General features: G+C 44.4%; 1 protein-coding gene across 6 annotated transcripts in view; it reads left to right on the top strand.

Annotated features, from left to right (window-relative positions):
• The window catches only part of ABRAXAS1 (abraxas 1, BRCA1 A complex subunit), a 403,189-nt gene that overhangs the window by 183,324 nt on the left and 197,999 nt on the right, over positions 1 to 21,866 (top strand). For all 6 annotated transcript variants that reach the window (XM_069630387.1, XM_069630392.1, XM_069630388.1 and 3 more), the window contains 2 exons: positions 12,649 to 12,768; positions 13,938 to 14,022. In XM_069630387.1, coding sequence (XP_069486488.1) covers positions 12,649 to 12,768; positions 13,938 to 14,022 — 205 coding nt within the window. The remainder of the gene's footprint in view (positions 1 to 12,648; positions 12,769 to 13,937; positions 14,023 to 21,866) is intronic.

The raw sequence follows: 21,866 nt of genomic DNA, 5'->3' as shown, positions 1-21,866 counted from the left end.
TTTCAGTATGTTGAAAAATCTTAATCTCCAGGATCTCCATAGTCTGTGTAATGGGACCTGAGGAAAGTGGAGTACCATCAACCCCTTCCACCTTTTGGTCTTCCATGCGGGGCAACCTCTTAAGACCCACCTTGTCGGCCCATAGGGTATCTACAAAGTTTCCTGCCGCACCGCAGTCCAAAAGGGCTAACGTCTCCACCAGTCTGTCTCCAACATGAACGCTGACACTAACCACCATCAGTCTGGAATCATCTTGAACTTTGGTAGAAACTGACAAAGACACATAGGGACTAGATGCATCTGAAAACCCCCAGACACTCTTCCCTTTTAGCTCTGGGGTTATTCGTTTCCCGAACGTTTTTGAGGTAGATCCGGACATTCCTTGAGAAGGTGCTTGTCTGAACCACAGTACGCACATAGTCCCCTTTCTCTTCGTCGTCTTCTTTCTTCAGAAGAGAGTGGTGATCGAGTACTTCCTATCTGCATAGGTTCATCTCGGGAAGCAGATACAGGTAAAAAAGAACTTGGTGAGGACCCATTACTTCCTCTGTAGCGTCTTCTTTCATGGCGTCGTTCCTGAAGCCGATGTTCTATCTGCAATGATGCGGATAACAGATCTGAGAGAGTTCTAGGACGAGGGAACCGAGACAATTCGTCCTTTATATCCTCCTTAAGACCTCTGCGAAATATGGCATATTGAGCCTGTTCAGCCCAACCTGCACCAGCAGCCAAGGTCTTAAAAGTGGTGATGTATGAAAGAACATCAGAAGACCCTTGTCTGACATCTAAGAGGTCTTCAGGAGCAGTGTAAGTAAGTTCTGGTCTCTCAAAAGTATCTTTAAGAAGGGTACAAAACCCATCATAGTCCTGCAAAACCAGATCACCTCCTGTCACTAAAGGAGTAGCCCATACAAGAGCATCGCCGGTCATATTTGAGATTAGAAACCCCACCTTAGCCTGAGTAGTAGAAAACATTTGGGGTCTAAACATGAACTATACCGTAGACGCCTCCAGGAATTCCTTGACCTCCTTCGGAGACCCGTCAAATTTTCCGGATGATAGGGCAATAGGTGCTAGCTCAGGAGGGGCCTGATCGCGGTTAGAAACCAGCTGTTTTAACACCACATTTTCGGCCTTAACCGTCTGTAATTCTTGGGATAGGCTTTGTACTGCCTTCCATAACTCTTGCATCTGTTCCTGGACTTGTTCTGGGGTACCCATCGTAGATTTCTGGTGTTGCAAACTGTCAATACTGTCAATATCGTCCTCCGAATCACCACTCTCCTCACCTGTGTGTTCGGAGTCCGTCTCCTTGATACCTTGACGATCGGCCAGATAGTCCTTCTTCGGTTTAGATGCTTGGATCCTGTCACGAGAAGTAGCCATGGTAGATCCCGAACTGGACCACTCCGCGACTACAGTCCCGGAAACAGGAAAGTATGGGGGAAAAAGCCAACGGCTCAAAAAAACCCCGTTATGTCCCTCGTTGCTGGCCAACAGGAACTAGACGACCGGAGCCCAGTATCACAAGATCGCAACAGCCCAAGTAAGTAGCCGTAAGGTAGTGGCGAAAGAGAGGAGGAAGAGATACCCAACAATGGCGGAGGGAAGAACCAGACTGAGGGAAAATACTGGCAAGCGAAGACGACCTCAGGAGGAAAGAGAGGAAGGTAAGCGTCAGAAAGAAAAGGCAGCAGGGGGAAAGGCAGCAACTCGCAAGGCGAGTGGACCGAAGCAAACGGAAAAAAGGCAGTGATGTGGACTGCGGAAAAGACAGCGAAAGGCAGGCTTCAGTGCGAAGCGAAAGGAAAAACTAGCATCTTACCGTGGAGCAAAGCTAGACGGTTTCAGAGCACAGGGAAAGCCGGAAGAAATACTTCCGGCCAGAGTGAAACCAGAAAACAACTAGAGCTTTGCAGATAGCGCGAAAAAGACATAATGGAACAGATCAATGGCTGCAAGCCGTCAATGTCGGCGAAGCCGTACCCGTGGTAACAGCCGCCATCCGAGCCTTTTTATGACAGTAACTCAATAGTTGAGTAATTGGTCTCAGCTTGTTTTAATACTGTTGAAGCAAACGCAATGGGATATTGAATTCCGCATTCTCTTGAGACAAAACCGCCCCCGATCCATGGTTGCTGGCATCTGTGGTAATGGTGCTACTGATTTTTGGATTAAAAGATTTGAGTGTGGGTGCAGCATTCAAATCATGTTTCATTTTGTTGAACTCCTCTTCACACACATCATTCCAATCGAACCTTACATTCTTTTTCACCAATTTTTTCATGTGAAATGTCTTACTTGGTAGATCAGGAATAAACTTTGCGTAGAACTCGGCCATCCCTAAAAATGAAATTAACTTTTCCTTGTTATCTGGGCTAGCAAAATTCAAAATGTTGTTGACCAATTCCTCCTTAGGTTTTATGTCCTTCTCTGATATCTCATGGCCTAAATACTGTATAATAGACCTATTGAACTTACACTTATCTTTACTGCATTCTTAAATATATTTAACACCTTATGCAGCCTATCGTCATGTTTCCTTTGATCCTTACCATATATCAATACATCGTCCTGAAAACATAAAATGCCCTGCATTTGATGAAAAAACGGATACATCAGCCCTTGGAACACAGAGGCCGCAGAAACGAGACCAAAAGGCATTCTTTTACAACAAAATAATCCCTCACTGGTAATAAATGCAGTGATATCGCTTCACATGAGATGTAACATCACCTGATGGTATGCAGACCTCAGATCCAACATACTCATAATGTTTGCACCTCTAATAGTACCCAACATTTCAGCTATATTCGGTAAAGGGTGTCTATCAGGAATGACACATTTATTTACGCATCTAAGATCTATGCACAACCTCAATTTTCCATTTGACTTGTATACAATCGCCAAAGGTGACACCCATTCTTATGACTCTATCCTTTCGATCACACCCTCAGTCACTAATCTTTCGAGTTCCTCTTTTACAGCCAACTTCATGATCAAGGGTACAGGCCTCAGTTACTGTTCCACAGGAGTAGCATCATGCTTTAACTTGATTTTATGGCTGATATCCTTTAACACACCCAGTTCTTCCCTGAATACTATATGTTCATCAAAAGTTCCTTTTTGTGCTTCATGATCCACTGCGTAGACTGACTCCTCCGCACTGGGATCTAATTTTATCTTCAATCTGGCTTGATGAGACAAGCTTAAAAGTGGTTGCCTTCCTTTTAGTGTGACATATACTTTTCCTTTAGCTGATCTGTTTTTAAACTTCATTACTGCCCAAAACCAACCAATTAGTTCAATTTGTTTTCCTCCATACGCAACTGGTCTTAGATCAATCATATTTAACTTGATGCTTGTTTCAAAATGTTTTTCAAATAGAAACTTGGGCAGCAAAGTATATTTTGCGCCAGAGTCAATTACCATGTTGATTTGTTTACTATTCAATTCTATCATAGCCATGGGTTTTTCTCTGTCGGCATCCTCCTCTTTGTCATTGGCACAGGTTGCAACATCCTCAACCACAAATGTACATTCTTTCGAACTTTCACATAGTTCTTTCAGACAATTTGTGTTTTCCTTTTTTGTTTTGCAACAGCTTGTAAGGTGTCCTTTTCTGTTGCACCTTTTGCATAACTCTTTTATGGCCAGACATTTATCGATGCTGGCTAAATGAAACATGCTATCACATCTGTAACATCAGCGTTTGTCACTTGCCTCTTGTAGTATCTTGTGTTGGGATGTAGCTGCTCTGCATCAAGTGCACTGATGCAGGCAGTAGAATGTGTGAGGTAAGCATGGAACCCTGCTGGTTCAGGATTCCATGAATGGCAGTTAAGCATTCAGGATGGGAGATTACATGAAGTAAGATGTATACCTTATAGCTCCTACTCCCTCTTCATAACTGTACCCTGAAACTAATAAAGCCTACTTCCGTTTGTACCTGCCTGTCTCCTGACTGGTCCCTGCCTACATTAAAGAACCCCATTATGCTACAAGTGGCGACGAGGATGTTCTTTTCCTGAGATGGCAGTTGGAAATTCAGTGGTGAGATGGTGCCCACTAGTATAGCAGAAAATGAGAAAAATGCCCAGAGAAATGAAGTTCGTGAGGTCAGCAATGAAAGCTATGCCCTGATGCGACGTGGCATACGTCCTGTTGGGGATGGGAAGACATATTCTCCCTTGCAGGCAGCCAAAGAAGTTATGAGTGGAAATGCCCCTTGTTCACAGAGAAAAGAAAAGGTACTGTAAATGGGCCGTCTGGGGCTGAGTCGTATGCTGGGCATGCAAGCAGCTACTATGAAGTATTAAGGACTGTTCTAGCTCTTGAATGTATGAGGAGCGCACCAGAGTACAAGACTCCTTGCAAGCAGGCAACCAGTTGGCTTTGTCTAAGTACTGTAAAGTGAGGGAAATGTGCCATCCCAACGTGGTGAAGGAGATGAAGGCATGGGCATTAATTGACGTTAAATTTGAATATTGCCACATTAACCAGCAATTGGCATTTATTGACATTGTGGCATAATGGAAGTGATTACTGACCGTGAAGTCGGCAAGTTTCTAGGAGCAGCCTGCAGTTTACAGTGATATTTGGTTCTGAATGGAGGTTTGGGAGCGTTGTTGCGACCGTTAGAATTGTCACAGCTCCAGAGATGAGTGCTGCGTGAGATTCACCTGTGAAATGATGACGCAATGGAATGCGCCGGGGGGGTGTTGGCGAGCATAGAATGCTGGTGAACAGGTGTTCTCAGCGAGCATAGAATGCTGGTGAGGAGGTGTTCTCAGCAATCCCCAAAGACCTAGTCCTGAACGTTGTAATAACGCCATTCGTATTGTGGCTGTAGTTGTCGGAAGAAGTAGAGAAACATTTAAGGAATAGTGAAACATTTAAGGAATGGCCCTTAGTACGTGGCCTAACGTGATGACTTGCACGCTAGCAAGTGTTCAGGAAGCGTTTCCATTGATGGTGAGATGCAGAAATAAATAGGCTGAGTATAGCTGTGGATGTGATGCAGCGAGCAGCAAAGAAGACAGAATATGTCAGCCTAAACGTGTTGACATATGCAGAACTGTGCCTCTACCCCTTGGAACGTGGGGGTGAATAAATTAAAACATCCAAGATATTCTTGGAAGCGGGATTGTTCTGCACCGGAGTTGCGTGGAACAAGTGAAACGCCTGCGGGGAAAAATGAAAGGCAGCCGTCTGATAAAGTGAAGCTGCAGCAACGCCAGGAAGAGCACGTTTGTACAGCAGCAATGTTTATGATTGAACGTTTTTTTTTTCTTCAGTTAATCAGTATAATGTGCGGGTTATGCGAATGGTGCCTTGCACCAATAAGAATTGTTTTAAAAAATATATATATGTTTATTTTGACGATGGTTGAAAACAAGGTGTATTGGACACCTGAAATTCCACTCGTGTTTGATGCAACATAGTACTGTATATATACACTGTACAAGCAGGTAAAAGAGAAATAAGGATCTGTTATTTTCAATTTGCACACTAGCAGGTGTGATCAACGCATCAATGTGAATTCTCTACAAATGAAATGTTTGTAGTGAAGATCTACGAGCAAGTTATGGACATTTGGTAATGAGATTTTGTATTGGAAGTGCAACATGCAGTTTCAACTTTTGTTAAGGATTCATGATGCAGTGTTCATTATAATTTAAAAGTAACATTTGCTATAATGTATTATTACTGTTTTGGTATTTTGGTTGATTGAGTAGTGCCTGGCTGGGAAGGTACTAGGATTTTGGGAGTGAGTTGGCAATGAGAATGGATGTGAAATGCTAACATTATTTTAAAGTGAAGTGAATGGTTGTGCATAATAGTTTTAAAGTGTTAGGTAAATGCAACAGGTTATATGCTAAGTATTTTAACTTTTTGAAGATTTGCAGGAAATTGGTGCACACATGGGCACCATGGACCTTTAGGTTAATATGGACATATAATTGAATGTCATGATAAGGTAGATCCAAATATGAGATATTTTAACATTTTTGAGGGATTTTCAGGTTATAAGGTGCAATGCACCTGTGGACTTTTAGAAATACATATATGGTCTTATAGGCAAATGTGTTAGATGCATTGATGAAATACAATGCTGTATGTTATTGAGTAGGAAGGTAATGAGATATTAAATGTATGCAGTATCGAGGCATCAAATGAAAAAATTAAGTAGGTGTATGTAGATATTGGAAGGGTTGTGACTCTGCAGGTTCATAGATAAGGTAATGAAATTAAATGCGAGGGGTCATGTTTAGGTGTATGCCCTGATGAATGAAGTTGTTAAATGAATAAAAGTGTGTGAATGTGAGTATATTAGAGGTAATGATTAAATGTTTATGCACATGTAGTAGTGCCATTGTCATGACAGCATAAGTTATGTTGACAGGGTGGTAGCTCGCTCGTGGTCAACTTTCGGTATGTTAGTCTGTGAATCAGTATGGGTTAGTGTTGAGTTTCAATTGAATAAATAAGAAGCCCAAGTGAGTTATGGAAGAATTTTGTGATGAGATATATGGGCAATTGTTATGAGCCGGATTATGGTTGGGGTGCCGGCTAAGTGGTAAGTTGTTATTGTGCAGCGCATGTTGTTGCGTTTGGTATGATATAGAGTATTTAAAAATATTTTGCGCATACGTATGTGGATGCATTCATTTTAATTTGGAAGATCTGACACATGACGGGTATTTTGGCCAACTTTCTGTCATGGTGTGTTCTTTTCACGTGCTGTGTCTCTGCAGTTACGCGGTTTTTATGTGATCTTTGTGTTGTTTGTTACTTTTCTTATATTCCCTACTTTTCAATGTTTTCTTCCGGGTAGTTAGTGAGCGAATGTTAGAATGGTTGCTAAGTTTTATGCCATGCTATTGGCAGGTTTCTATGGTTGTGATGAGTGGTGGTCTTGGTGAGGACAGATGATGTATGTTAGTGTGTACTTGATTGTTAGTAAGTTGTGGTAGATAAAGTTTAGTGCTGCGGGTGTGGCAGGCCCGAGTCTCCGTGTGGCAGGCAGAGTGGAAGGAGTGTATGTCTGACGTAAGAGCTGCAAAGGTGATGGAATGTGGTTTGTTGTTGGTTAATGCTTGCAGGTGGCAGCTGTGAGACTCAGGTGTGAGTGATCTGAGTAAATGGTGGATTAGGGTTTTTATGATTGTTGGGGAATGTTAGCTACGTGGAATGTTAGTTACGCCGTGATGGTTTTGAGTGTAGCAGTTGTGTCGGGTTGGTTTGTGGTGGATGAGATGTGTTGTGGAGAGAGCCTGTTCTTTTGTTATGGTTGTGTGTGCTTGTTGAAAGGAAAGGGATGTGTAGTATCTTGTGTTGGGATGTAGCTGCTCTGCATCACGTGCACTGATGCAGGCAGTAGAATGTATGAGGTAAGCATGGAACCCTGCTGGTTCAGGATTCCATGAATGGCAGTTAAGCATTCAGGATGGGAGATTACATGAAGTAAGATGTATACCGTATAGCTCCTACTTCCTCTTCATAACTGTACCCTGAAACTAATAAAGCCTACTTCCATTTGTACCTGCCTGTCTCCTGACTGGTTCTTGACTACATTAAAGAACCCCATTATGCTACACCTCTCCTTTCTCCTTAACTTTGGAATCTTTCTTTCTCACAAGACATATCCTTTTTGACTGTACATTTCTTCCTTGTATAATCCTTTCCTTTTACAGCCAATACTTCCGGGATTTGTGCCACTCGCTCTTTCTTATTCTCATCATCCGTTCTCCTTTTGAGTTCCTTTACACATCCGTTGATGTGTTCCACCTCCTTCGCAACTCTGAGCACTTCTTCCAAGGACGGATTCCCTTGGGACCAAAAGCTTCCTTAATTTTGCCGTCCCTGCATTCCAGCAGGAACTGATCACAAAGCCTCTCATCAAGTGTGCTCCCAAACTCACATGACATAGCCAAACCACGTAGAGCAGTAATGAATTGTTCCACAGAATCACTCTCTTCCTGCTTGCTTTTACCAAAATATCATCTTTCTAAAGGGATGCTTACTGTCTTTTCATAATGTCTGTCTGTCTAATACCTTAATGCATTTTTCATACTCCGTAAGAACCAAAGCATCTTCTTTAGAAAGTGTTGGCAAATTCTCAAATTGTTCTTGCCCATAATTTCACAAACAATGTATTAACAACATTCTTTTTCTTTCATTGGAAAAATTCAGTCCATGGGCAGCAAGGAAATAATGATCAAACCTTTTCTTCCATCTCTTCCATGGAATATTTGGTTCACCTTTTGTATTCAAGAAATAGTCAGGAGGTGGTATGCCCTGGATAGTGGTTGGCGACGTCTTTATGATGCACTGTTTGTTTACTACAATGACTGTGCTTTGGATATACTAGTTTATCTCCCTTCTCCTTTTAATTTCTCGTTTCCTTTTTGTATTCCCTTTAAAATATACACCTTTGTAATGTATTGTTTCTCTTTGTCATATGTGTACTAGTTTGGTGAGTTACGGCGTTTGTATAGTCTCTTTTGAATTGGTTCGTTCACAACACTAGATATTTCTCGGTGTGAACTCCTTTGTCGGGATATTTTTTGTTTTGATTTTGTTAATAAAGCTGTTCCGCTTTGAAATAAAATAACATTGAACGTGATTCTACTATTGTAATATGCTTAAGCAATCTATATATTGTTGTTGGCAATTGATGCACATGATAACTGAAAACAATATGGAAGCACGTTTTGGTACGTCCTTTCCTCTAACAACACACGTACCTTTCTCGCAATGTGCCGGTAAGGTATTCTGTTTTTACATGATGCAGCTTCAAATGCATGCAGACTGATGTGGAACTATACATACTTTAAAACTATTGACATTTACAAATTTCATAAAAGTTAAATGAACCCCTCCGTCACGGCTTTGTTAATGCTCCCCACTTTTCACGATCACTTTGTTATGCAAGTAATAATATTGCGGCCCGTATGCTTAAACTTGCACCTGCGGTGATGTGATTTGCTCTTCCAGGACAACTGATCATGCCGTTGTAAATGCGGCTCACTTTTACAATCGTCTTTGCTATGCAAACAATAACATCGTGGCTGATGTGGTTAAGCTTGCGGCTGCAGCTGATGTGCTTTAACAGTGCATTTGATACACTCTTGCGCTCTCTTACTGTTGTAGCCTTTAAGGGGCTCACTAAATTCAGTAAGCTCTTTTAACTGTACAAAGCGCCTCACTTACTTTCATAGAAAGGCACTCTTTTTCCTTTTTTCTTGCTTCTTTGTCAGGAATACTGCTTTATGGCACTGCCCGGTTCAATCTCTACGAAGACACCATCTCCTTTCTTGATTTGGGTAGTCTTCATTCGATGAAAACCTGTTATATATAACGGCTACTCAGTGGGTTGCTGTTCTTGGTGTATCTCATCCTCGTCGCCACTGAAAAGTCCTCTCACATGGATTTTATCATTAAAAAGGTTTATTTAAGTACGAGGATTAGACCCACAGGTCTTTTCAAACAACTGCAGAACATAACTGATCCCTTACAGTGCATCATTCTCTCCACTCTCTACATTCTAGATTCTCTCTTCCTACAAAGTTCCATGTTCCATATCTATTTCTACCTGCACATATGAATAAACAAACACTACATACCATATAATACACAAATGGGGAAACTATAACAATAGAATACTACACTACTTTTGGGCGCATTTTGTTTCTTCAGAGGCAAATCTACTATCTGCGCGGCTCAGCTCATCAAGCACTAAACGTTTCCCCAAGTCACAGCTGCCCCCGTGAGACACACAGGTAGCAATGAACTCGACAACACCGGGATAGGAACAATCGTCTTGCCTCAGGGAATCTAATTGCGCAGCGTGGAGTTGAGGCGGAGGTTGAGTTGTTACATAGACGCAGTGAAACCCCAGAAGGTCTGAGGGAAGAAAAAAGGAAACTAATCACCGGCATGGGACCCATTGCCTAACTACTTGGACCTCCCTGACGTTCCCAGTTTATCGAGTTGGACGATTTGGCATCGAGTTGCACCACTGATCGCGGTGAGAGAAGACCGTCAAATTATTATTCATCTTTGTTAAGACGGATTTCTGAACTCTGTCCTGGAGGGGCAGTGGTTCAGAAGGCCAGCCTAGTTTCTTGGAACAGGGTAACCTCTGGACAAGCCAGACCAATCAGGGTAGCGATCGCGGCGGTCAAGACTAGTACTCAAGAGGGGTGAGGGTGACTGAAAGCCCGCAATGAGCACACAAAGCAAGGACACTTACAAATTACTCCAAGCAGATGTTATATTAAAAATATATATACATTTATTACAAGGCCTTTGTAACATTGACCGTAGCGAGAAATCACAATAAAACACAAGTAAACCAACACATACCAAACCAATACAATATATATACAAATACAAACGGGTCTAACGAGTTAGACGCACAAAATGTGTAGACCACCTAGATGGGGAGGAAAACGGGCAGTGCGAATAATAATTAGACTCAGTCCGCCTTCAGAGGCACCTAACTAAAAGGAAGTCCAAGCCCTACGAAGAGTGGAGCCTTGTGCTCAAAAGTACCTGCACACGCTGGTGCCAACGGGCAAAAAGGGGAGTCTCTTCGAGGGACTCAGGCAGTTTAGTTCGATGAACAATTGAAGATGAACAGAGCTCCGCGACTCAGGCGCAGCCTCCACTGGGGGCAGAAGCAGAGCGCGAGTACGGAAAGGCGTGCTGTTAGACACAGCGGGGAAAAGCTATGGGCTCCTGCAGGAGGGCGACCAGTTCCTAGCGATGCTACTCACCGGTCCCCGATGCAGGCAGACCCAGGCTTCTCCGCATCAGTTTCAGTGCTGGCAGGTTCAGATACGAGCAGGGGACGTCTCGGCGTCATGTAGATTCCGCAGCAGCAGAAGTTGAGTTGAGGATGTCCCAAACGCAGTGAATCTGCACAGTTTGTTACCACAGCAGGGCAACGGAGCGGCCGTGTGTATTTCAGCCCAATGTACACTACTCACTTCGGACCTGGGAATGCCAAGTGTATGAATCGTGTGAGATCGACAAGGACTTGTAATACAACACAACCTGACGGCGGTTACGGAGCAAGACTCCTGGGTAGGCTGGTCAGTCTGCTGGAGGGCCCAGAGACACTTCCGAAGGCTTACGTGCAGGAGATGGTGAAGATGCCGAGAATAGTTGTTCCCACTATTCCAAGGGTCGAAGTACCAGTACAAGCCTTCTCGTTCGATCAGACGTAGAAAGGGTTTCACAAAGCGACAGCAGTGCAGAGAAGCAGTCCTTCAGCGGGTCACCAGCGATTCCTCGGTTCAGCCTCGTGGTTGCAGGATACTTGGCTCCTGTATTCCTTTGTTCGTGAGAACTCAAGAGATCGACCTGGTAGTGGCGTTTTCAGCCGCCTCTTATCCATGGTTCCCTTCGTGCCAAAACGGAGGGGACCCAATGGGAGATCCGCTCATAAAACACTCACACCATATGTGGACCTATCACGGACCACGGGGGTCCCAGGCATTCACACCGCCCTAGACTCTTTGGCGCCCAGGGTGTGTATTGGGACCAGACATACCAGCCCCCATCCTGGAGGGGCACACAAGGCCCGTAGAAGCCCGCGAAAGCATCTGTGTTTCGTGGGAAAGTACATGCTCAAATAAGGAAGGCCCCGGGTCGGCTCGACCTGGGGGAGGTGAAGTGGGCAAGACGGTCAGCGGACAGGACAAAGAGCCTCGTGGTCTGGCCATTTTGGAAGCCAGGCCACCATTTTGGGCTAAGCGCGTGAAACACGCTTAAACGCCAAAATGAGCTCAAAAACACAAACGATCGCTGCCACCAAACCCGTCCGTGATTAACTTGCGCTGTTCATTTACAATCCAAAGAGAGTATCTAGGGCCTGTATGTAGAAGACTAGAGACCCAAGAGCGCAGTAACTTAGTTTACAGTGCCCTCTTGTGCCATGTTGCGCGAAAGCTGCAACACGATAAAGAAACTACGGAAAACAACGTTTCCCGGTACTGACTGTCTTAAGGGCATGTCAGTTTCCCCATAAGAATGGAGCGAAAGCCCAGAGGTGTGCGGCAGAAAGCTGCACATCTCTGGCAAAGTCTAGATCCTGGTGAAAACAACAGCAAAAAGTTTAGGGGTTGCCACATGGAAGGAAAATTACCCACAATTAGGAAATCTTCCCTAACACTCGTTTAGCCCTTTTTTCAAAGGCTAAAAAAGGGCAAAGCAATGGGAAACGAGCGTCAAAGCATCTGCGTCGGAATCCTGTTGGAAGACGAGGCTCAGGAGTCTGTTGGTGTAAATAGTCAGGAGTCTGGCACCTGGATAGGAGACAACTCAAGGGGATTGGTAATCCCTGTGGTGCTTTTTGGCCGCACCATGTCACCCGCAGCCGTGTAATGGATTGGTCAGAGATTCTGGACATCTTGTGTGAGGGATGTGCAGTTCATGACCCCTCGGTCTCATCATTATGAATCTATGAAATATTCTATATTGGGTAATACTTTCACAAAGTTTAATGCATTGTTTTGTTCTGGGACGTTGGCAATAAAGCATATTCTGTTTGATCTAATGAAAACTTATGTGGGCTAAATTAAATACTAAAGAGGACTGTTCTTTGCTCAATCCTGCATTCTTTTCTTCTGCTTTCAGGGTTTGTCAGAAAATTCCTCTAGTGGTTACCAACTTGGGCATGCAGGAGCAGCATGGCTACAGGGCAGAGTCGAGCTCTTGTGCCTCTGTCGGTTTTTGCAAAGCAGTAAAAAGGCACAGGTAGGAAGTGGCATAAATAATGGACACCGAGTAGTGACTGATTTCGTATTAACATTAATAATCTGCGAGGTGAGCGATCCGGGTTAGGAAAGTCTTGCCTCAGGGAGTCTTCTTGGCAGTGTGGAGATGCGGCAGAGGTTGAGTGGTTACACAGTGAGACCCCAGAAGTTTCAAATGATTTGCAGCACCGTGAATATTTGTATTTTGTATGCTAGATGTGCCTCTTCTATTTAAACATTTTCATGAAATGGGTTTAATATGTTTGCTGATTTACCATTTTTCCAGAGCTTTTGCATTCCCAGTTATTACAGGCTACTGGATATTTGAATGTTTTGTTTTGCCAGGGATGAAAAATGGCTATGAGGGATAGAATGAGCAATTCTTGCCCCATTTGGAATAATGGTTGCGGGCCATGCTACTACTTTTTTAAAAATTATTTTTATCATCCTGTAATTACTTGCTGGGATGATAGAACATGACAGCTGAATCTGACCTGGGGGCCTTGCAATAAAATATAATCTGAACATTCAATGTAAGTGCAGAAAAGGCCTGGGTGTCATGGAGGTATTGCGAGTATAGGATGGCATTCTGTGCAGTTGGTAGTGGCATATAAGCACACACCTCTGAAATGGTGCTATGATGAAGCAGAGCCTCTCTGTCAGTCTGCTGCTGTTGGGATGGGTATCTTGAGGTCAAGCGGTAGCATCATAGCTTTCCATGGATTATAAAGCTTAGAGCAGAGACACCTGCTACCCACGTTCATTTGATTGTTTGCTGACGTTTTGCCATTCTTTTAGTCCTGGACAGCCCTTGCATATAGTCCTTCACATCTTTGCCCCTTCATGTCCATACCTAAAGGTATTTTTGAGTAGTTACCTGGTCCTGCTACACCTTTGCATTTACTTGTTTATTTTCAATTGATGGTTAAAGCATGTCATCCGTTTTAAGCTACAACCTGCTGTCTCTTGTGTAATGTGTGCCGATCAAACAGGTCTTATGCCATGTCCTGTTAGCGCGTTCAACTGTGCTGCAATGTATTGAAGGCCAGTGCCATCTAGTGGTGAAAGTGTGTGCTTGTAAGCATTTCCACAGACACCCGAATCCTTTGATATGCAATATACACACAGAGTGGATGGCAAGATCTCTGATTTTTTTTTTTCTGTCCCAAGGATGGATTTTTTTAATGAAGATGACACTTTGAAGGAAGTTTTTAAGATCAGCAATATGTATGATAGTCTGCAAGAGGAGCTAAAGGTAAATGTTTCATTTTGCTAGAAATATAGTGCTTGTTTCAATTACGTGCTGTCTTGCTAATGCAAATCCCCCTTTCTAGAATACAAATAACTTTTCTTAAAATGGTACAGTCAAATTTTAGGCCACTTAATGCAATGGCTGCGCCAGAGAGTCTGCATTTTTGAAATATTAATATGTAGCAATATGGATTCGGAATAACCGTGTATTGCACCTAATTAACAAAGGTAGAACAATTTACTCTATACTGTGCTTGAATCGTTTTATTCAGAAACTCCGTTTGACTACCAAAGTCGTAGGTAATTTTTGATGCTTGGCAGAGGACCAGAAGCCGGGTTTTTCATTAGTTTGTGTCTCTGTTGTAATTCGATGTTTCTACTGAGTAAATGGGTGCTGTCACAAAGCAGAATTGGGATCAAACTAGTGTAGACTTAGATGATGTTTAAAATTAACTTTATTTGAAACCAATAAAGGGAATGGCGTCAACGCAGGCCCATAATCTGATTTCTTCTAATTGGAAAACCAAGCTGTTCGGATTGCTTCTCCTTCACTTGGAACAAGTAGGTAAAAAGGTAGTCTTTAGAACCAAATAGCCACTATGGCTGAGTTCCCCGGCTCAGCAAACCATGGCGGAATGTGGTCTTCTTGCATTCTGGGGTAGTTTTAGCACTCCTCTTTTCCCTACTTCTATTTCTGTCTTCTTCCTTACTGACTCCCGATCAGAGGGGTCCATGATCCGTATGACCACTGATAGGAGTGCTATGATCGTCGTGGGCAGTGTAGCCTGCTTCTAGTAAACTGGCTATGGCGTCTGAGGGAGTGAGAGAAAATAAATGCAAGCCCATGACATGACACTGGTAGGGGCTCAGCGAAGGGTAGGTTAGGGGGTCGCAAGCGAGCCCAGTATCAGATGCCACTTTCCCTTCCTGCTCACAAGCCATCTTCTCTCCTTTCCTCCAACCCGCCTTCTGTTATCCTTCTAACCTCTTCTCCTCCAGCCACCTCCAAGGCATGTTTTTCCACTCAAACATGCTCCTTCTCCCGGTGTATTTTCACTCGGAACCTCTGCACCACTCTGTTCCCATATGCATTTTTTAGACTCTCCTAACCTGCTCCCTTGGTTGATCTTAGGACAATAGGTCGCAGGTGTGCGAAATCAGACTCTTGACCTCAATTGGTAGTTTCCTCCAGTGTGGCGTTTCCTGCCGGTTCCTGTTTCTGTCCTGATCTCTTCCTCTCTGCAGACAGAGGCTTCTTTCCACTGGTGCTCTGACTTGTATCTTCAGGGTCCCATTGTACTGAGACGGAGCATCTGTCGGGACCCAAGCATTCCTGCCTGAACCTTCATGAAGCTGTGCAGTAATGTCTTATATGGTAAACGAGAAGGATTCAGATCAACGATAGACCTGTTCTTAAGGATCTTGATTAAAAGAAAACTCCTAACTTGCACTAGCCCTACCTAGAAACTAAAAACTAATGGTGCTCGTCAAAGAAAACAGTCCTTCGTCCAAAATTCTATCCAACTACTCTGAACCTACCACTTATGAAAACTAAACTAAAAGAGAGGCCAACGCAATGACCTCTGTGTTTGGCTTCTGCAGGGCCCAATCACTTGGATGATCTGCTAATAGTTACAAGTTCATTTATATAACAAAACAAGTTCACGTCTGTTAATGTATGCAGGGTGGAAAACACCTATTCGAATGAATTGTGAACTCCCGCGTATTCCTCATCTTGTGATAATTTGTTATCGCCAGCTTCGCTGCTTCAGAAACAATTTTTCGGCAGAGGGTGCTGTGCTCGAGGCCGTGGCGTCGGTTGTTCCTAGACGGGCTACGTACTGTGTCAACGTCCCTGATGGTATAAGTAGCTCGAGCCGCAGTTCCGTTTTTCCAATTGCTTCGCTCTCGTGAACGGCGTGCTTTGAGATTTTCTGTGAAGAAAATGTCTTCATCAACTGCTTTGACTCCCAAAACTGAGTTTAAGAAGTGTATTGACTGCGGGTCGAAGATGTCTATCACCGATCCTCACCGTATCTGTCATTGGTGTGTGGGCTCAGACCATCGAACCGGTAACTGTGGCTCCTGTCAGTCAATGATGGAGAAGACACTCCATGAGAGGAAAAGTAAGTTAGCGGTGGGGCGTGAGGCGTCGACGGGCTCTTCGAAAGCCTTGTCAAAAAAACATAAGAAATCGTCCGATTCAAAAGAATCGGAATGTAATAAAAAACATTTGAAGAGATCCCGATCTCGTAGCATGGTCGAGACGATCTTCTTCGTCTTCTAAAAATCTAAAAAGGAGACATATATCTCCATCGTCATCATCTGATACATCGACGGAATAGGTTCGATGTCCAACAAGATCGGATTCCCCTTCAAAATGGGAGAGCTTTAGAAGGTCTTTGAGAACGCGTCCTCGATCCCCTCAAAGAAACCTCAGAAAAGCCAGACCCCTGTTGCTCCACAGGACGACACAGGGAAGTCTGGAACTACGGCCGTAAATCCCAGTAGTACCCATAAAACTTGAGTCAACAAATCGTCGAGAGATCCTCGAGGATCGAGTTTTTCTCTGATCCCTCATAAAAGGCAGAAATTGTCAGTTGAGTGCAACTTCGTCAACGCCATCGGCGCCGACAGCTTCGACAACGAATCCTATATTATCTTTGATGCCTTATCGAAGGCTTCGTCGAGTGTGTAGAAGGTTCCTTCGACCCCTTCGAAGAAAACACCTATTCCTTCGACGAAAAATCAGGAGGAAGAGAGAAGGTTTACACCTTTACCCAAATCGGACTTTTTTAGGTCCAGGTCTTCAATTTTTGAAGAATCTGACTCAGAGGATGAAGATGTCACTCCTTTTGGAGTAAAATATGGAACTAGACAAGTTCCAGAGGAATGTATAAACCCTGAAAAAAACATGAGAGACCTATGTGAAACTCTGCATTCTGCTAGTGGTGTTGACACATCACCTGAATTGGAGTTTGCTGCACCCTATCCTGCAGAACAAGCAGACTCTGGGTATAGGAATTTGATGAGTAGGGTGATTGAATATATGGTTTGGGGAAGAGCCTCCGGGGACCCCGGAAAGATCCAGTTCTCCATTTCCATAGGGCGCTCCAAAGGACAGTTGAAAGGAACTGGGAAAAACCTGATAGCATTGCTGCAGTAGACAGCAATCTTCCAAAGAAGTACAAAACTTCTACTTCTGATCCAGAATACCCGAGTAGACACCCTACGCCAGAAAGTCTGGTTATTCAGGCCGCTACTACTTCCAAGCAGACAGCATAACCAACCATACCTCCGGACAGGGAGGATAAAAAGGTTGATGCTTGGGCTCATAAAGATTTTACTTCGGGTAGCATGGCCTTGAAATCGACCAATGTCACCTGTACCCTGGCCAGGTTCACACATACCCTGTGGGAATGCATTTCGGCGGTGGCTGAACATATTCCGGAAGGCGAGGAAAGGGAAGGCTTCCTGAATATAGTCAATGACGGGAAGGAGGCAATGGGGGAATGTCTCCAGTCTGGACTGGATACTGCTGATAGTATTAGCAGGTCCATGGCATCAAGAACAGTGCTACACAAATTTGCATGGTTGAGAAAGTCAGGGTTTGCACCAGATGTGCAGTCCAGACTTCTCAACATGCCCTTTGATAGCTCAAGGCTGTCTGGTAGTAAGGCTGATGAGAGCCTAGAAAAACTACAGACCTCGAAAGGGGCAGCTAAATCCCTTAGTTCCTCCATGCGACAGCCTCAGAAACCCTATTCGGGCTCATTTTCCTGGAGGGGTCGTCCTTTTCGATACTACTCCTCTGTTGGTAGAGGAAGAGGACAGGCTTTTCAAAGGAGCAAAAGGAATGTCGCTTGTGGTGGACGAGGAATGACTACAAAGCGATCTTCAGGAACAGCATCTATGTCCTCAGCCGCTCCTGCAGCCGCCTCCAAATCTCTCTGAGGTCTTATCATACAAAACACCAGTGGGAGGCAGAATCTCTCAGCATCTGAAAGAATGGCGAGGCATTACTTCAGATGCTTGGGCACTGGAAACAGTAGCCCAAGGTTACTGCCTTCCCTTCCTAAAAAGACCTCACGATCATCCACCGGGAGCCAGCTTTACCAAAATTCCAGAACCGCTCCTTTTGCAGGAAATTATAACCCTGCTAGAGAAAGATGCAATAGAACATGTACCTGTAGCGGAGAGGAACAAGGGTTGGTACTCCCCTTATTTTCTCATCCTGAAGGACGGAGGACTGAGACCCATCTTGAACTTAAGAAAATTGAACAAGTTCCTCAGAAAGGACAAGTTCAAGATGGTAACCCTTTCTCAGATCCTAAAGGGTCTCCAACTCCAAGACTGGTTGGTATCATTGGACCTTCAGGATACTTATTTTCATGTGTCAATCCATCCCAAGCACAGAAAACTCCTGAGGTTCGCAATTGGCGGTTCTCACTATCAGTTTCGAGTTCTGCCATTCGGGCTGACCTCCGCTCCGAGGGTTTTCACCAAGCTGATGGCGGTAGTGGCAGCGAGTCTCAGGAGAGGGGGGATTCATGTCTACCCCTACCTGGACGACTGGCTGATCAGAGCATGTTCTCCAGAACAAGCTCAGGAACATCTGTCGATCACCTGCCACTTCCTCCACAACCTGGGCTTCTCCCTCAACTTCAAGAAGTCCCACATGATACCATCCCAAGAACTCCTGTTTATCGGAGCAGTCTTGGACACTTTCTCGGGCAAAGCCTCGCCGCCAGAGGTGAGAGCTATCCACATCCAGCAGATGGTAACAAAACTCCAGAAAGCCCAGCATCTACCAGCCTTCGATTTTCTGAGGTTGCTCGGTCTCATGGCATCCTGCATTTTTCTGGTGCCAGAGGCCAGACTGAGAATGAGATCCCTCCAATGGGCCCTCCGAACTCAGTGGTCCCAATTCTCAGGGAATATGTCAGATCTTCTGCAAGTCCCGAGTGCAGTTGCTCAGGATCTATCATGGTGGGCTTGCAACGACAACATCCTCAAGGGAGAATCTTTTTGGCCACCATGGCCGGAGATAACAGTAGTGACGTATGCCTCACTCACGGGGTGGTGAACTCACACCAACGATCTGACAATCGGCGGACGTTGGTCACCATCGGAGTCCAAACTACACATCAACCTATTGGAGCTGAGGGCAATCAGACTAGCGCTGAAGGCTTTCCTGCCCTCAGTACAGGGAAAGAATGTCCTGATAATGACGGACAACACAGTGGCCATGTACTACCTCAACAAAAGAGGAGGCGTAGGATCACTACCTTTGTGCAGAGAGGCAATGCAGCTCTGGTTCTGGGCGATACAAGAAGGAATCTCTCTATCACCTAGCCGGAGAGCAGAACACAGCGGCAGACGCTCTGAGCAGGCAGAGCACAGTCTCCCACGAGTGGGATTTATCTCAAGAAGTCCTTCTGGAGATCTTCGCCCTTTGGGGAACCCCTCAAGTGGATCTGTTCGCAACCACGGTAAACCAGAAGTGCGATCAGAATTGCTCAAGGGAATTTCGCCCGAGAGGAGCTCTAGGAGACGCGTTCGTAGTGGATTGGGATTTTCCCTTGCTGTACGCGTTTCCTCCAGTCCCTGTGATTCCTCAAGTAATCAGGAGGTTGAGAAAGTTCAGGAAAACCATGATCCTAGTTGCCCCGGAGTGGGCCAGGAGGACGTGATACCCGGACCTTCTGGACATGTCCATCTGCCCTCCAGTATGTCTTCCACAAAGAGAGAATCTTCTCTCGCAAGAGGAAGGTCATGTTCTCCATCCAGAGGTCAACACACTCATCCTTCATGCATGGTTTCTGAGTGGTTGAGATACAAGGATTGGGATCTTCCAGATGACGTAATGGAGATTTTGTTTTCGGCCAGGAGGCCAGCAACAAAATCCTTGTACCGGTGTCTTTGGAATAAGTTCAGTAACTGGTGCAAATATAGGGATGTGGACCCTTTTCAATGTAGCACACCAATGGTGCTTTCTTTTCTATTAGATGGGGACAAACAAAGGATATCTTGCTGTGCTGTCCATTTTTAAGCGCTCCTCGGAAGAGGTTTCTTACTTTAAAATACCATTAATAATACAGTTCCTGAAAGGACTTACAAATGTATATCCACCAATACCATTTCATGTTACAACTTTGGATTTAAATGTAGTTCTTAAATTCCGGACATGTATACCATTTGAGCCTCTGCACTCCTGTCCATTGAGGCTTTTAACACTAAAGACTGTTCTTCTTGTGGCATTAACATCAGCCCGCAGGGTTAGTGAACTACAGGCTCTCTCATGTAAACCTCCATGTACCACATTTTACAAGGACAAGGTAGTTCTGAAAGTTAAACCATCTTTCTTACCGAAAGTAGTTTCCGACTTCCATTTGTCACAGAAAATTATTTTACCAACATTCTATCCTCCTCCTCATTTGGGAAAAGAAGAGGAGAGATTACATAGACTAGACCCCGAGAGGGCCCTCAGCTTTTACATTTCAAGAATGACAAAATTATGTCAAGACGACCAACTCTTCGTGGGTTACACAGGTCTTAAATTGGGGTTAGCGGTGACAAAACAAACTATATCCCGCTGGATAATTCTAGCTATATTGGAATGCTACAGATTAGCAGGAAAAGACCCACCGGATGGGCTACGTGCTCACTCCAATAGGGGAATGGCTACTTCTGTGGCTTTGAAGAGGGGTGTCCCTGCAAAAGATATTTGCTCGGCTGCAACATGGGCATCAATGCATACTTTTATCAAGCATTACTGCTTAGATGCCTCCTCCTCCAATGAGGGGCTATTTGCCAGAGTGGTACTTCACTCTGTCCATGAAAACAAAAACTAGCACTCTTACCTCCAAATTGATCACTGCTATGGGAGTCTATCACAAGATGAGGAATACGTGGGAGGACACAATCCATTCGAAGAACAAGTTACTTACCAACTGTAACGTTCTTTCGACCGGATGTTCCTCCCACGTATTCCTCATCGACCCTCCCAGCCTACCCCGCAGTACAGTTTGTTTTTTCTTAGAATTTCCTCTCATGATGGGCCTATCAGTCACAGCATAGGTCTGGATGTTCTACAAGTATTTCCTCGAAAAAACAGAACTGAAGCCAACGGGCGCGGCTCGAGCTACTTATACCCTCAGTGACGTCGACACGGTACGGAGCCCATCGAGGGACAATCGACGCCACGGCCTCGAGCACAGCGCCCTCTGCCGAATTTTTTTTTCCGAAGCAGCGAAGATGCCGATAACAAATTATCACAACATGAGGAATACGTGGGAGGAACATCCAGTCGAAAGAACGTTACAGTTGCTAAGTAACTTGTTCTTCTAAACCTAAATCTAAGATGCGAGCAAGCGTTGACCATTAAATGAAAAAATAAGGCAGTCCTAGTGGCATTGTGTCAAAATAAGAAGGGCCTATACTAAGAAACCTATTGCCAACCTCACAACTAATACTAAAAAGGGTGTGGGATATTTCTCAAGGAAAGAAAGAAGTGTTCTCAAAATAATATGTCGGGATGCAGTAGCCTAGATCTCTCTTCCCCACATTTTGATCACGGGGTAAAATGGGAGCTTGGAGCACAGTACAGTCTCGGGTCTCTCCAGCACAATACAACAGTTCCAATGGCAGCTGGTAGGACCGTTGATGGCTAAGCCTCTTCTCACTTGAAAGTATCTTGCCTTTGAGGGCCTGGCATGTTCAACTAACGGAAACAAAAGTTCCTTCAACAAATGAAAGTTTGTTTCCAATATTCGCTGGTTGATGGAATCACCCCTGGGTCACCGACTATTGGGCACCAACCCTTCTTGACTTTATTTTCACTTTGCC

Source organism: Ambystoma mexicanum, chromosome 6q, assembly GCF_040938575.1.
Source record: "Ambystoma mexicanum isolate Mex_15411 chromosome 6q, UKY_AmexF1_1, whole genome shotgun sequence".
In the NCBI taxonomy this organism is placed as follows: Eukaryota; Metazoa; Chordata; class Amphibia; order Caudata; family Ambystomatidae; genus Ambystoma; species Ambystoma mexicanum.
Note: the sequence above shows the minus strand (reverse complement) of the source record. Positions and strands in the feature narration are given on the sequence as shown.